This window comes from Ceratina calcarata, unplaced genomic scaffold (genome assembly GCF_001652005.2).
Source record: "Ceratina calcarata isolate Rehan_Ccalc_2016 unplaced genomic scaffold, ASM165200v1 scaffold331, whole genome shotgun sequence".
Lineage (NCBI taxonomy): Eukaryota > Metazoa > Arthropoda > Insecta > Hymenoptera > Apidae > Ceratina > Ceratina calcarata.
In genome coordinates, this window is record NW_017155845.1 from 173,974 (window position 1) to 187,102 (window position 13,129).

Here is a 13,129-nt window from a genome sequence, read left to right on the forward strand (position 1 = left end):
TGGAAAGGTCCATTCAGCCCGAGTCGCACACCGTATTTTTTATAAAAATAGCAGAAAAAAGACCATCTTTCGTCGTCTACAAAGCGGATCGAGAATATAGTTTGTCGAGTTCTCCACTTGAGTGTGTGACATATCACATATGTGTATATGTATACACGTATATACAGGGTGGGGCATTTTAAACAAGTCACCTCAATAATTCGCTTGTTTTTGAAGATAGGAAAAAGTGCATTAGACCAAACTTACTTGGTATCGGAGGACTCATAATCTGCTAGTACCAATTTTTCTGTAGGTGGTGGCGTCAAGGAGATATGAAGGTCAACTCTGTTCTTTTAAATGGAACAGTAAGTTTTTTTACTTACATTCTGATAGAGTGTTTTAGAGAGTGAATACAATGACCTATTATGAAGGTCATTTAAGGTCACTCAAGGTCAACTGCAATAGAAAACTGATTATCTCAAAGCACTCTTCGAACACTTGGATACTTTGGTACTGCTACTACAAGTGTTCAAAATGGCGACCTTAAACATGGATACATAGTTTAAATCGTTGCAATACTGATGACACTGCCTGGCAAATTTCATTTGTATCTATTACAGAGCAAGCTCTAAGTTTGGTAGTTGGTTCTTTGCGGTACACTTCTATCTTTAATTTTCCCCACAAATAAAAATCGAGAGGTGTCCGGTCTGGGGATCATGCCGGCCATTTGTTACTTCCTGATCGACCTGTCCAACAATCTCCAAATTTTCTATCTAAAAATTCTGTAACATTGCGTGCTGAATGAGCAGGACATCCGTCTTGCTGGAACCACATGGATTGTCGTATGTCCAGTGAAATGTCTTCTAACAATTCTGGCAAAACGTCTTCTAAGATTCTCAGGTACTTACTACTATTTAATGTGCCATCAATAAAATATGGACCAATTATTTTATTATGAAGAAGGCCCCACCAGACGTATACAGATCAAGGTCTCTGTTTGTCGACTTCTCTCAACTATCGTGGATTATCTACTGAACAGTAGTACATGTTGTGACGGTTAACTGCTCCAGAGATTGTAAATCGGTAAATAACAGTTTACTCGCGAACATTTCATCGTCTTGTAGTTTTCGTAAGCCCCATTCACAAAATTGTAAACGTTTTGTATAATCATTTTCAGTTAATTGTTGATGAAATGATATGTGGAACGGGTGAAATTTGTTAATGTGTAATAATCGTAAAATACTTCGTCAACTGATCCCATTTTCGCGGTCCAGTTGTCTTGTACTAACATCTCGAATTACAGCTGCTACAGTATTTATCGAGTTTCCATCATCAGTTGCTCGTTTGGCAAGATTACGTGTTTTGTTATCCACAGTTCCAGTTTCTTGGAACTTTTTCATAATGTGCGTAAAGACAGAAAGTGAAGGTCTGTTATTACAATCGGGAAATCTTTCACCATACACACGTACCGCTTCCCTCATAATTCTATGACATTCATCATAAATAAGAACCATTTCTACTTTCTCTGCTATCGTGTAACGCATTTTAGAAAACTGAACACTTAGACTGAATAAATATTACGAAGCTGTATTCTAGACGGTAGTCAAATTACCAATAATGTTTGAGGATACAGATAAGCGTACAATGTGACTGAATGTTTGTTTATCTTTTGTGACCCGTGTCACGTAATACACACACGTGATACACAAGTATTCGAAAAGTACTCTGAGACAATTGATTTTCTATTGCAGTTGACCTTGAGTGACCTTGAATGACCTTCATAATAGGTCATTGTATTCACTCTCTAAAACACTCTATCAGAATGTAAGTAAAAAAACTTACTGTTCTATTTAAAAAAACAGAGTTGACCTTCATATCTCCTTGACGCCTCCACCTACAGAAAAATTGGTAATACCAGATTATCAGCCCTCCGATACCAAGTAAGTTTGGTATATGTATATGTGTGTGTGTGTGTATATACAGGGTATCCCAGAACTAGTGTTAGGCCTTGAAATGGGGAGAAGCCATAGTGATTTTAAACAACCTTTTCCTTTGCAAAAAAGTTGTCCGAGCCGTGGTTGTCGAGTTATTAACAAAAATTACCAATCAACCAGAGCATTTGTGTATACAAGGCGTCCCCATTTTTTTTTAATTTTATAAGTAAGTAAAAATTTTATAAGTAATTTATAAAGTTGTTAGTTATTTCATTGAGTATGTTACATTTATTGAGCCAACGTAACTAACGACTAATTGCCTTGTTTTCTGTAATATTTAAACAATTTCTTAGTTGCTCTTGCATGTAACTTTTGTTTTAATCCCATGTTTTCGTCACGAGCGTGGCATATGGGCCGCGGCAACACATGAGGCGGTTATCGCGCTCATGCCCGCCTTGTATACTCGCGCTCTGATTGGTCGGGTATTTTTGTTAATAACTCAATAACCACGTCTCGGACAACTTCTTCACAAAGGAAAGAGTTGTTCGAAATCACCTCAGCTTCTCCTCATTTTCGGGCGTAGTATTAGTTCTGGGACACCCTGTATATATATATGTGTATATCGGGCAGTAAACCCACCGATCGGTATAATGAGCGACTTTATACCCTGGTTGCATAATGCACTATTTCTTTCTACTTCCATCGTATAGGTATATATTCCTGAGGAGCAGGTTGGACAAGTTTCATCAACATCTACCAACGATTCCATTGTAGAGAAATCAACTGAACAAGGTTCACCAAGATTGGGATTTGCTTGGCTTCAAGCTCGCAGAAAGGCTTTCTGCAAACGTTCATGTAAATCAACGTCGGATAATATTCCAATTCTGGCATGCCTTATAAGGTGCCCTGAAGTGATTCTACGACAGGCTACAAAGCCACCAGTATTACCGGAATCATACGTTACACAAGTACCGGTACGTCCAGTACTGAAACCAATAGGGAGACCAATCCCAAGACCGGGATCTGTTTCGGCATGGGGAACCAACGCCGGAAGCCAAGACGGCGTAAACAAGGAATACGGCGCAAACAAGCCAGACGGTGCAAACAAGCAAGACGGCGCAAACAAGCAAGACGACCCAAACAAGCCAGACGTCGCAAATAAACAAGACGGCGCCAATAAGCCAGAGGGCGCAAACAAGCCAGATGAAGCAAGCAAGACGGCGCAAACAACCCAGACGACACCAACAAGCCCGACGACACCAACAAGCCCGACGACACCAACAAGCCAGAAGACACCAACACGCCAGACGACACCAATAAGCCAGACAACGCAAACAAACCAGACAACGCCAACAAGCCAGACGACGCAGACAAGCCAGGCGACACCAACAAGCCAGACGACGCGAACAAGCCAGACGACGCAAACAAGTCCGACGACATCAATAAGACAGACGACGCCAACAAGCCCGACGACACCAACAAGCCAGACAACGCCAACAAGCCAGACGACGCCAACAAGCCCGACGACACCAACAAGCCACACGACGCCAACAAGCCCGACGACACCAACAAGCCAGACGACGCAGACAAGCCAGACGACGCAAACAAACCAGACGACGCAAACAAGCCAGACGACGCAGACAAGCCAGACGACGCAGATAAGCCAGACGACGCGAACAAGCCCGACGACACCAACAAGCCCGACGACACCAATAAGCCAGAAGACACCAACAAGCCAGACTACACCAACAAGCCCGACGACGCCAACCAGCTCGACGACGCCAACAAGCCAGACGACGCAAACTAGCCAGGCGACACCAACAAGCCAGACGACGCGAACAAGCCAGACGACGCAAACAAGCCAGACGACACCAACAAGCCAGTCGACACCAACAAGCCAGACGACGCGAACAAGCCCGACGACACCAACAAGCCAGACGACGCGAACAAGCTCGACGACACCAACAAGCCAGATGACGCCAATAAGCCAGACGACGCAAACAAGCCAGACGACACCAACAACCCAGACGACGCAAACAAGCCACACGACGCCAACAAGCCCGACGACACCAACAAGCCAGACGACGCAGACAAGCCAGACGACGCAAACAAACCAGACGACGCAAACAAGCCAGACGACGCAGACAAGCCAGACGACGCGAACAAGCCCGACGACACCAACCAGCTCGACGACGCCAACAAGCCAGACGACACGAACAAGCCAGTCGACACGAACAAGCCAGACGACACCAACAAGCCAGACGACGCAAACAAGCCAGACGACGCAGACAAGCCAGACGACACCAACCAGCTCGACGACGCCAACAAGCCAGACGACGCAAACTAGCCAGGCGACACCAACAAGCCCGACGACGCCAACCAGCTCGACGACACCAATAAGCTAGATGACGCCAACAAGCCCGACGACAGCAACAAGCCAGATGCAGACAAGCCCGACGACGCGAACAAGCCAGACGACGCAAACAAGCCAGACGACGGAACGAATAAATAATGTATAAAAATATATGATCACCATATGTGTAATATGTTACTGTCGAAGGATATCCTCCTTTAACCAGCTCTGCCTACTTCCCATGCTAAATATCTCTTGTGAATACTTTATTACATCTGTGAGAATCAGGGTTTTCTTCTTCTTTTTTCTTATTTTGTATTGCCTTCTTACGAAATAAATAAGCATATGGAAATATATGAGACGAATCTCTTTCGTATATTTAAACTGCTTTTAAGCGAATTTACGATTTCTACTACGATTCATCTACGTTTTTTCGGCTATTTTGTAACGCTTGTTACGAGGTCGAAAGGTCAGGGGCCCGATGGGTGACAGACTCTGTCGACTCAGCCGGGCTTAATTAGGGGAAGAAAACGACTCACAGACGACCCTAGTCTAACACTGTGTGTTAGCCTCGGTAGCTGTAGGATGTGGATGACTAGGGATGACCTGTTATCAGATAATGTGGAATCAGGGTTTAAATGAATATTGAAACGAATCTAAGAGTTTAAACTCACAGTCTTATATTCTTTAAAATACTCGATACAATATTCTATCAGTTGGTCAACTCTTGCAGTAAGAGAATTCCTACCTCGATTAACGCACCGATGTCGCGGGGAAAATCTAAGTTATATTCACACATAAATTCTCAACGGGGTGAGACAGCGATTTCGCGTGCTAGAAGTCTAAACCCAGACTAATCCAAAGCGCTGTGGTCTAGTGCCCTTTTATACCCAAATGAGGCCCTTTCCCGTGGTGAGGGATGACCATGTTTGGGCATATTCTAGAAGTCTCCACGCTAGACTCGCCCCGTGAGTCACCCACGCGAGGGATGCGTACATGACCGGCAGCGAACGTTCTGGGAACGCGCAGGGCCGTGTACATATACAGGGCTGTATACGTAACACGCTCGTATTACTAAATATTAACATATTTTGATTAAATTATAACCAGAACACCCCATACTTGACTTTCCTCTTCCCGAAGAAGTACCTGATGATTCAGAAATCTTCTTATGTAAGGACGAAAATTCCGTAAACCCATGTTTTTGACTAATTTTGTTTTTTTACGAGTACTTGTTAAATTGAAAACGCGGCGAGCGTTCGCTGAAAGTGCTCGAGCAACAACGCGCTTTTGATAACTGTCTGCCGCGGTTTCAGCTATGATTTTTTCTGCCATTTTGCATATGGCCTTTTTAATGTATAAATATAACGTTCGATCAATCGGCGTACATGTATGTCATGAATTTCTTATTTCAAAATCACTTTCGCTCTGTTTACCGGCACTTTCATCACCAGCAAACTGTCTGCCAACAATTTTCCGCGCTTCTTAAGAATAAATAAAAACTATTTTCATAATTATAACCGATGTATCTTATAAAAGACCTATTTGACCGGCTGCCTCTGCTTTAAGTCACGGGATCGCACTGGAAGATAAGACGATTTGAACTTGGCTACACAAACAAATTCTTTTACAGTAGATGAGAAACTAGATTTTCCGGGATCTTCGTGTATATTTAGGAACGAGGCGAACACGAGCGTGGTAGGAACCATGTAGGGACCGTGTAGAAAGGAACGTTGAACGAGACACGTGTTGGTCTATATTGGATTTCTGTATAATAAATCCCTTTTGAGTATTCTATCATATAATCGAGTGCTTTTTCTCGCTCTTCCCCTTAAATCTCATCACCGCCCTGTAAGAAGTAATACAGTAAGAATCAACTGTATAGTGATGACAAGCTTATTTATGCTTGTGGTCTCGAGAGTCCAGGACCGTTTCGCGCAGATTTGGGAGGTGGTGGGGGGCGCAGCAAACTTCCTCCACACGGTTCAGTATAGACGGCAGAAAGCACTGAGACGCGCAGTACGATCAAACACTGAACTGTGCCCGGTTCTAGACTCTCGGGACCACGAATATAGCTAGCCAGCTCTTAGAGCAGGCATGGCCAAAGTTGTCGCCGCGCGACACGACCTTGCCCGGGAGCCGGAGTGGGGCACGCAGTCCGAACGGTTAATAGTGTGTATGATGCACGCATGTAACATACTGAAATAATGTGAGGGCTTCCTGGGCCTACTGCACGAAGTAGGGAGAATAGCTACAGTGGGGCACATGTACTTGGCCATGCCTGTCTTAGAGTATTCGCGCGCCGCTATACCTGAAGGGGCTAAAGTCCAAAATCAGAGTAAAAAACCTCAAGATAATATCGACAAATGTTAGAAGTGTCTTGTAATTACCCTATCCCCTTAAATAATTTAACTAATTTCATGTCAATGAAATTTTCTTTTTTTGACTTCAAATACTACATTAAATTTTTTCTTATTTGTGCATATGCAGGCAATTTTAATATCCTCGCAAAATGATATTCCTGAAGGTTATTCTACGGATGATTCAAGTACAAAGTAATCCAATGCATGGTACTCTGTTAGATTATCATTCAATAAATAAAACAAAAATGAACTGTTGTGATTAGTAGTATTAGTGAATAGTATAAACTAGATAAGCTTGGCTTGGCCTTCTCGGGAAAGGGGCATCTGGCTGTACCCGGCTCTTAAGGGCTGGGGGATCATAAACACTACAGACCCAGACCGTTTCTTTCTTTGTTTAGAAAAGTCTAAGCAAGAGTTTTTCATCTGCAACAGTCTAGAGTCAGTCTTGTCTCATTGAGAGTCTCGTTCAGAGCGTCGAAGTATAAAGAGGAGTGAAAGTTTTCATTCGAATCTTTGAAATAGTTTTAACAGAATTTCTTACATTTATTTTAATATTAAGACCCCCATATCCTAATATACTCCTTACATGATTTAATATTTTGTCAACCACAGTCAAGGCTTCCCTTAGCTCTTTTGCAAACACAGAGGATTCCACAATTGCATATGTATCATTAAAAAGCATGGCGTGTTTAAAGATAGAGGCTTTGCAGGGTTTAAGAGCATTGCTCGGCCTTGCGAATAATTATTAATTTCAAGTAAAGAGAATTCGATTACGAATTCTCGTGAATACAAACAAAATTCCGATGAAATCAGATCGGTACGGCTATAAGAAACGGTATAACGTTTCTTATATACGGTGTGCCCTACTGGTAAACACCACGAGGAAATCGCCGGACTCCGCGTAACGAGAATTCGTGTTCGAATTCTCGATAAATATATGTTGAATTCTCGGAAGCAATAAAAGGGCGTCCGAGCCGGACCTCCGGCGAGTCGGCAACTCACAATCTCGCATTGCGGATCGGACGTTTTCGTACGAATTTCCTGACACTATCGAGATATTGTTAATTGACTAGCTGACCACCGGCTAGAGAACGGCGCCATCGCATAGGGCCTAAAAGGTACCGCGAAAATAAGTCGTTAAGGTTTCTCTCCGGGAAAGGTGCATAGCAATTGAGTTGGTGCAGTTTTGCAAGATATTGCGCTTATGCATGCCCAGTAGGAGTTTCGGCCTTACAACCCGAGCTCCCGCGCACAGCCGATAAAGCTGTGCTTTGGCGTTCCCTGACCCTGTTTTCGACACGCCGAATTCAGTGCCAAGTTTAAAGGCCATCTCATCCGTACAATTGCGTACGGGAAGAGATAATTTGAAAAATAGAGAAATACTCTATTGCCTGAATAAGGAAGAAATTGGAAGAGAGAATATTCTCTTCCGAAAATACAGTCCACTGATTATTATCAGTTCTTAAATTCTGTCGAGGACAAACAGAATAATAACTTTAACCGTTTCGGTTATTTCTGTTGTTACAGCGATCGACGTTAAGAGACGCGGCGACAACGGCCCTGGCCTCGAGGGCAAACAAATAATCAAAGACTAAGCCCTATACTTATATTATATTTTGTATTGAATTTGAGGGATCGGCCCGTTGGCCGGTCCAATAAACCGAATTTAATTTGTAAATTTATTTTGTAAATTTTATTTCATCATTGCGTAAACCCGTTTCTCGCTCCTGTCCGGACCCGGTTAGGTATTTACCTAACATGTCGTTCGATTGTTTTCGCGAGTTTCATAAACAACCTTCCTACTAATGTCGAAAACGGAATGTTATCTTCTTGTCAATAATATATCGAAATCATGTTACCTTCCGGTTTGCATTTGATTCACATTTTTCTTCACAAAATGCAAAGAATCGGAGATTGTAATAACGCTCGTGCAAGAAAAGTTGAAGTGTTTGAACCGGTTGTGCCAACGTGAAAGTCAGTATCGCTATCCTTATTTCGTTAAATAAAGCATCAATATTTAGATTACGTCGTTAGGTTTGTGTTTCACATTTTAATCTATGGTGCGTAATCGTTTAAAAAAAACAATAAGGTATTTAAAACTTCGACGAAGCATAGTGAACCAAGCTCGAATTTCTATGACTGTTAAATGTATCTATAAAAATGATATCGCAGCAAGGAAGATGGATACGCAGTTTTAATTTGCTGCGTGTGAATTTCCAATTGGTCGTGCGAAACTTGTGACGCGAAAATTAATTGAAGATCTCATACCTCACGCCAAACAATATATTAATGTAATTAATGATACTTGTTCGACTATAATTAATTGGCGAGCGGTGAAAGTAAACGCGGGTTTTCTGACCTCGTTCGAATATGACTTAAGGTTAATAAATATTCATTACAGAGAACCAAGGAAAGTCCCAGACCTGCTCTTTAAGGAGTCCTCATTCAACACCCAATCGCGTGATAACGTGATTGTTCGAATTCTTTGTGGGAAAAATCGAAGGAGCCATGCGGTTCAGTTCGTTCATCCGCGATTCTAATGACATACAGAGTGTCCCAGAAAAAGTGTTAGAGCCGGAGAGAGGTGATTCTGTAAGTGTTTCTGAACAACAATTTCCTTTGTCAGAATGCAAAGCAAGGCATGGTTTCTAAATTATTAACGTAAAACACTGAACATTAAGAGTACCTATAGGGCTCGCGCTAAGCCACGGCCAAGCGCCACGATTCGAGTCAACCTACCTGTAGCTGGGCGCGAGCCTTACGCGTGCACTCATTGGATAGTGTTTTTCGTTAATAATTCAAAAACCACGGCTCACTTTGCATTTTGGCAAAGGAAATTGTTATTCAAAAATACTTACAGCAGGCATGGGCAAAAGTAGCTCCCGGGAGCTACGGTGGCTATGGTGGGGATGCTTGACGCTGTGTAACGTACAGGCGCATATCTACATTTACGAATAGTGGGGAGAGCGACTAATGTGGGGAAAAATGATTTACCCATGCCTGACTTAGAGGATCACCTCTCTTCGGCTCCAACACTTTTTCTGGGATGCCCTGTATGTACACTTAGCATTCAATTTACTATACAACTTATAAAATAGAGGATATAGTGATCATTCGAAAGTAAACCTAAAGGACATAGCAATGAGATTCCTCTTAAATAAAAAAGATATAGTCACTGTATCTATAATGTATTTACAAATTGAGAATGCAATTAAGATAAGAGAGAAGCTTAAACCATGTTTGAGGCAGAGCAATTCATTCGGTGTCATTTGCTCTTGATAGTAGAAAGCAATCCAGATTTGGATGGTCCAGCGGGCTACCGCATACTCTAGCTCCTTGACCAATTTCGTATCGACTCCGTGTTTATCGCTGGTCAGGCCGCTACCCTCCTGGGGTTCGTAAATCACCGTTAAGCCCAGCATTTTGTACGTGAGCTCCGTTAGGTTGAATAGGGTGTTCGTGTTCGTGTAAAACTCCGCCTTCACACGTATGGTTAAGGGAGACAAATAAACTGTAACGATAGCACTTATCCTTTATCGGTACCCATATTCTGTACCCTCATGTATGAGTCACGAAACATTTTTTTTTCGTAATGTCCGAAGTGATTATTATGAAGAATCTATTGTTAACATCATCTTTTTAATCGGATGCCATACATAAGAATAAGTTCAAGTACATAAATGAAAAATGGATGGAAATTAATTGTCGTTATACGGATAAGGTTATTGTTGAATAAGATGTGCATTTGGACGAATTCCATCACACATCAATGTAATCAAATGCATTGTTGTACATGTTTTTATGAGTGTATGCATTGCAGTTGTTAACACTCCCACGAGTGTTAGCGAGTGAACAGCCAAGAGAAAGTGAAAATGCACCGTGGATGTTCAAAATAATTTATTACCTCCTATGTTCGGACTACTGGTAGCGATGCGTTCTTGAACAATATCGGACTCGCAATCTTTTCGACTCGCAGGCCGACTCTCTTTTTCGACTGACTTCGACGACTTCCTTTCGAATCTCTCCTGATCGATTGCTCAATTCCAAAAGGCTAACTAACTGACTGGCTGACGGACTGACTGTCTAACTGACTGTCTACACTGTCTAACTGACTGTCTACACTGTCAAACGGTCTGGACCAACTGTCTGGACTAACCGTCTAAGTAAAAACTCTTCGCCAACTGTCTGTGTCCAACTTCCAACTTCCAACTCTCAAAAATGCACCCGCTATTTATTTGGATCCTAGGACCCGCCTACTCCCTCGCTATCGATCGACGCCGTCGATAACCGGAAACCGCGTTCTCCCTTTCTATGATCAACCCCGTGGAAAATACCCAATCTCTCGGTTGATAACTGCCCTTTTCCCGAACTCTCACACCCAGGCGGAGCCCGCACCAATCTCCTTCCTTCTAGCATCCCCAAACACTTAGGCCCTAAACATCACTCGGTCTGCGGCCCGAACTGGACTCCTCAGGCCTCGTCCAACCGCGGGCGCCAACGCTATCAGCAGCCATGTGTATATACTTGGCTCTCGAACCCGAGCCGATGCTATTCTCTTTCGAGGAAGAGGCAATAAATTGACTGCGATAAGTTCGAAAGCTATCGAAACCAAGCTTGTCACAATAATCTAAACAGTTTTCATACCCCGCATTCCAACGCTCGCTACGCAGCTGTATCCTTTGACAATTTATTACTAAACCAATACGCGTTCACTCTAAACAGTAATGTCCACAGCCATCTGTTTTCACTCTCCCTTCGAACCCGAGCCCTAATCGCTTTCCCCCAAGGAAAGACAATAAATTGGCTCCAAACAACTTGGACTGGTCGAGCCCAAATCGACACACAATGTTCTTCCTGTTCATGTGTGTCCAAGCACTTCAAGGGTTCGCTGCGTTATTCAGTCTTACAATAATTTATCGTTACCAAATGTCGCGTTCGCTGTTCTCGCATTCACCCAGGCAAAGCCTGTGGCGCAGGAAAAACTCAACGTATTTTCTCATGCTGAGAAAACCGTACGCCAAGAACAACGATTCCAAAGTTTCAGGAAACTATTTAAATCTAATTTATACGCGACGCGTCGCCATTGGCTAATTTCTTAGAAGGAGAAATCCGATCCGCGACCTAACTGATGTTTCCCATGCTAATCTGACCGAGCCGCGAGCGCGACAGGCGAGCCGCTACCCCAGAGTGGCCACTCTTCCTAGGTGACGCGTTCAGCGGCCACAACGCCCGAGCCTAGGAACACGATTAGTCCCTATCTCCACGAAGGGCCTCTCGCTTTTAACGGTCGTACTCGACCGAGGAGAGGTAACAACGGACCCAGAGCGACCGCTCCTTGCGCGGTCGCCGCGTGTCCGCCAGCCAACTCAGCGCCAATCGTTGAGATCGAACGCCCACCTGCCGAAGTCTGCCGTCTCCGACTCGTGCCTTACAAAAGCGTCAGGAACAGCAGTCTTCAGATATTTGATTTGTGGAAACGTTAGTTCGTGCTAATATGCATTCAAAATAACTAATACATTAGACGGAAATCCAACGTAATCATTTAAAGCAGGGGCACTCAGACCGTTTTGAATGACTTTGAAATATGTTTTTGCTGGCATGATTCTGAACTTTCGGAATAATTATCAAACGCGATCGTCTTTCGCCTCAGATTTGAACTCGAGTAATCCGACATTCGTGACCATTCATACGGGTGCAAACATCGACGTCAAATTTACCCCCGGCAGAGTTGTATAGCCCATTTAACCGAAAATTATGGTAATAACAACTTCGTCAAATCCTTCCTATTTCGCCTGGCTATCCCTTCTCTCCCCTTCCTACCTTCATCCCACTCTTCCTAACGACGGATACGGAAGTTGGTGTGCTGTGCTGTGATAAACAGGATTGTGCAGAGTAAATTACATTTGGTGACGCCGTTACGTTAAATTCTAAATCTTGAAATCTCCCCTAATTTTTTTACTCATGTGAAAAATATTCCTGCCAAATAATTTACCCCTTTATACAAATAACTTTCATTCAATCATAGTTTTAATAACTTTAACGCTGTACAATAGTGTACAAGATATTCTAATCTACTCACTTAAACGAAAAACCCTGTACTGGGTGTCCCAAAACTAGTGTAAGATATTGAAATGGGAGGTTCCTGACGTGATTTTAAGCCCTTAACCAGCGTTGAGATATTTTTTCCCTCACGTCTCGCTTCCCCTGTTTTTCGCCCGTATTTCGATCCCCACTACTATTCCCCTCATGCGCCTTCGCTGACCATGCCTAGCATACCCCCATCAAGTACCAGTCCCCACCATGGTCACGTCGTCCCCACTTTCCGGCCGAGGGAAAAAATATCTCAACGCTGCCCTTAACTTACAATTACGTGTGAGGCACGTGGTCTTGTATTTAGGCCAAAATTGATTATCACGGGCCTGGCCCGTGGTGCGACGGTCGCGGTTTGTAATGCGATGTGTACGTCTTGGGCCCAGGCTGTTGACACGTAAATCGTAGGT

The 13,129-nt window shown here is 43.3% G+C and overlaps 1 protein-coding gene across 1 annotated transcript; it reads left to right on the forward strand.

The window, feature by feature from the left end:
* The first annotated feature begins 311 nt into the window (after window positions 1-311).
* On the forward strand, window positions 312-4,318 carry LOC108624842 (flocculation protein FLO11-like). The gene is made up of 2 exons (XM_026813422.1): window positions 312-344; window positions 2,624-4,318. Exons 1-2 carry the CDS (start codon window positions 312-314, stop codon window positions 4,316-4,318), a joined length of 1,728 nt encoding a protein of 575 aa, XP_026669223.1.
* Window positions 4,319-13,129: the final 8,811 nt, after the last annotated feature.

What these genes read in the sequence shown, in the direction of transcription:
- LOC108624842 (XM_026813422.1), top strand. Translation starts at nt 312, where the DNA reads ATGAAGGTCAACTCTGTTCTTTTAAATGGAACA. An exon ending in CTGTTCTTTTAAATGGAACA is followed by an intron (nt 345 to 2,623) that starts GTAAGTTTTTTT and finishes TCCATCGTATAG; the next exon opens with GTATATATTCCTGAGGAGCA.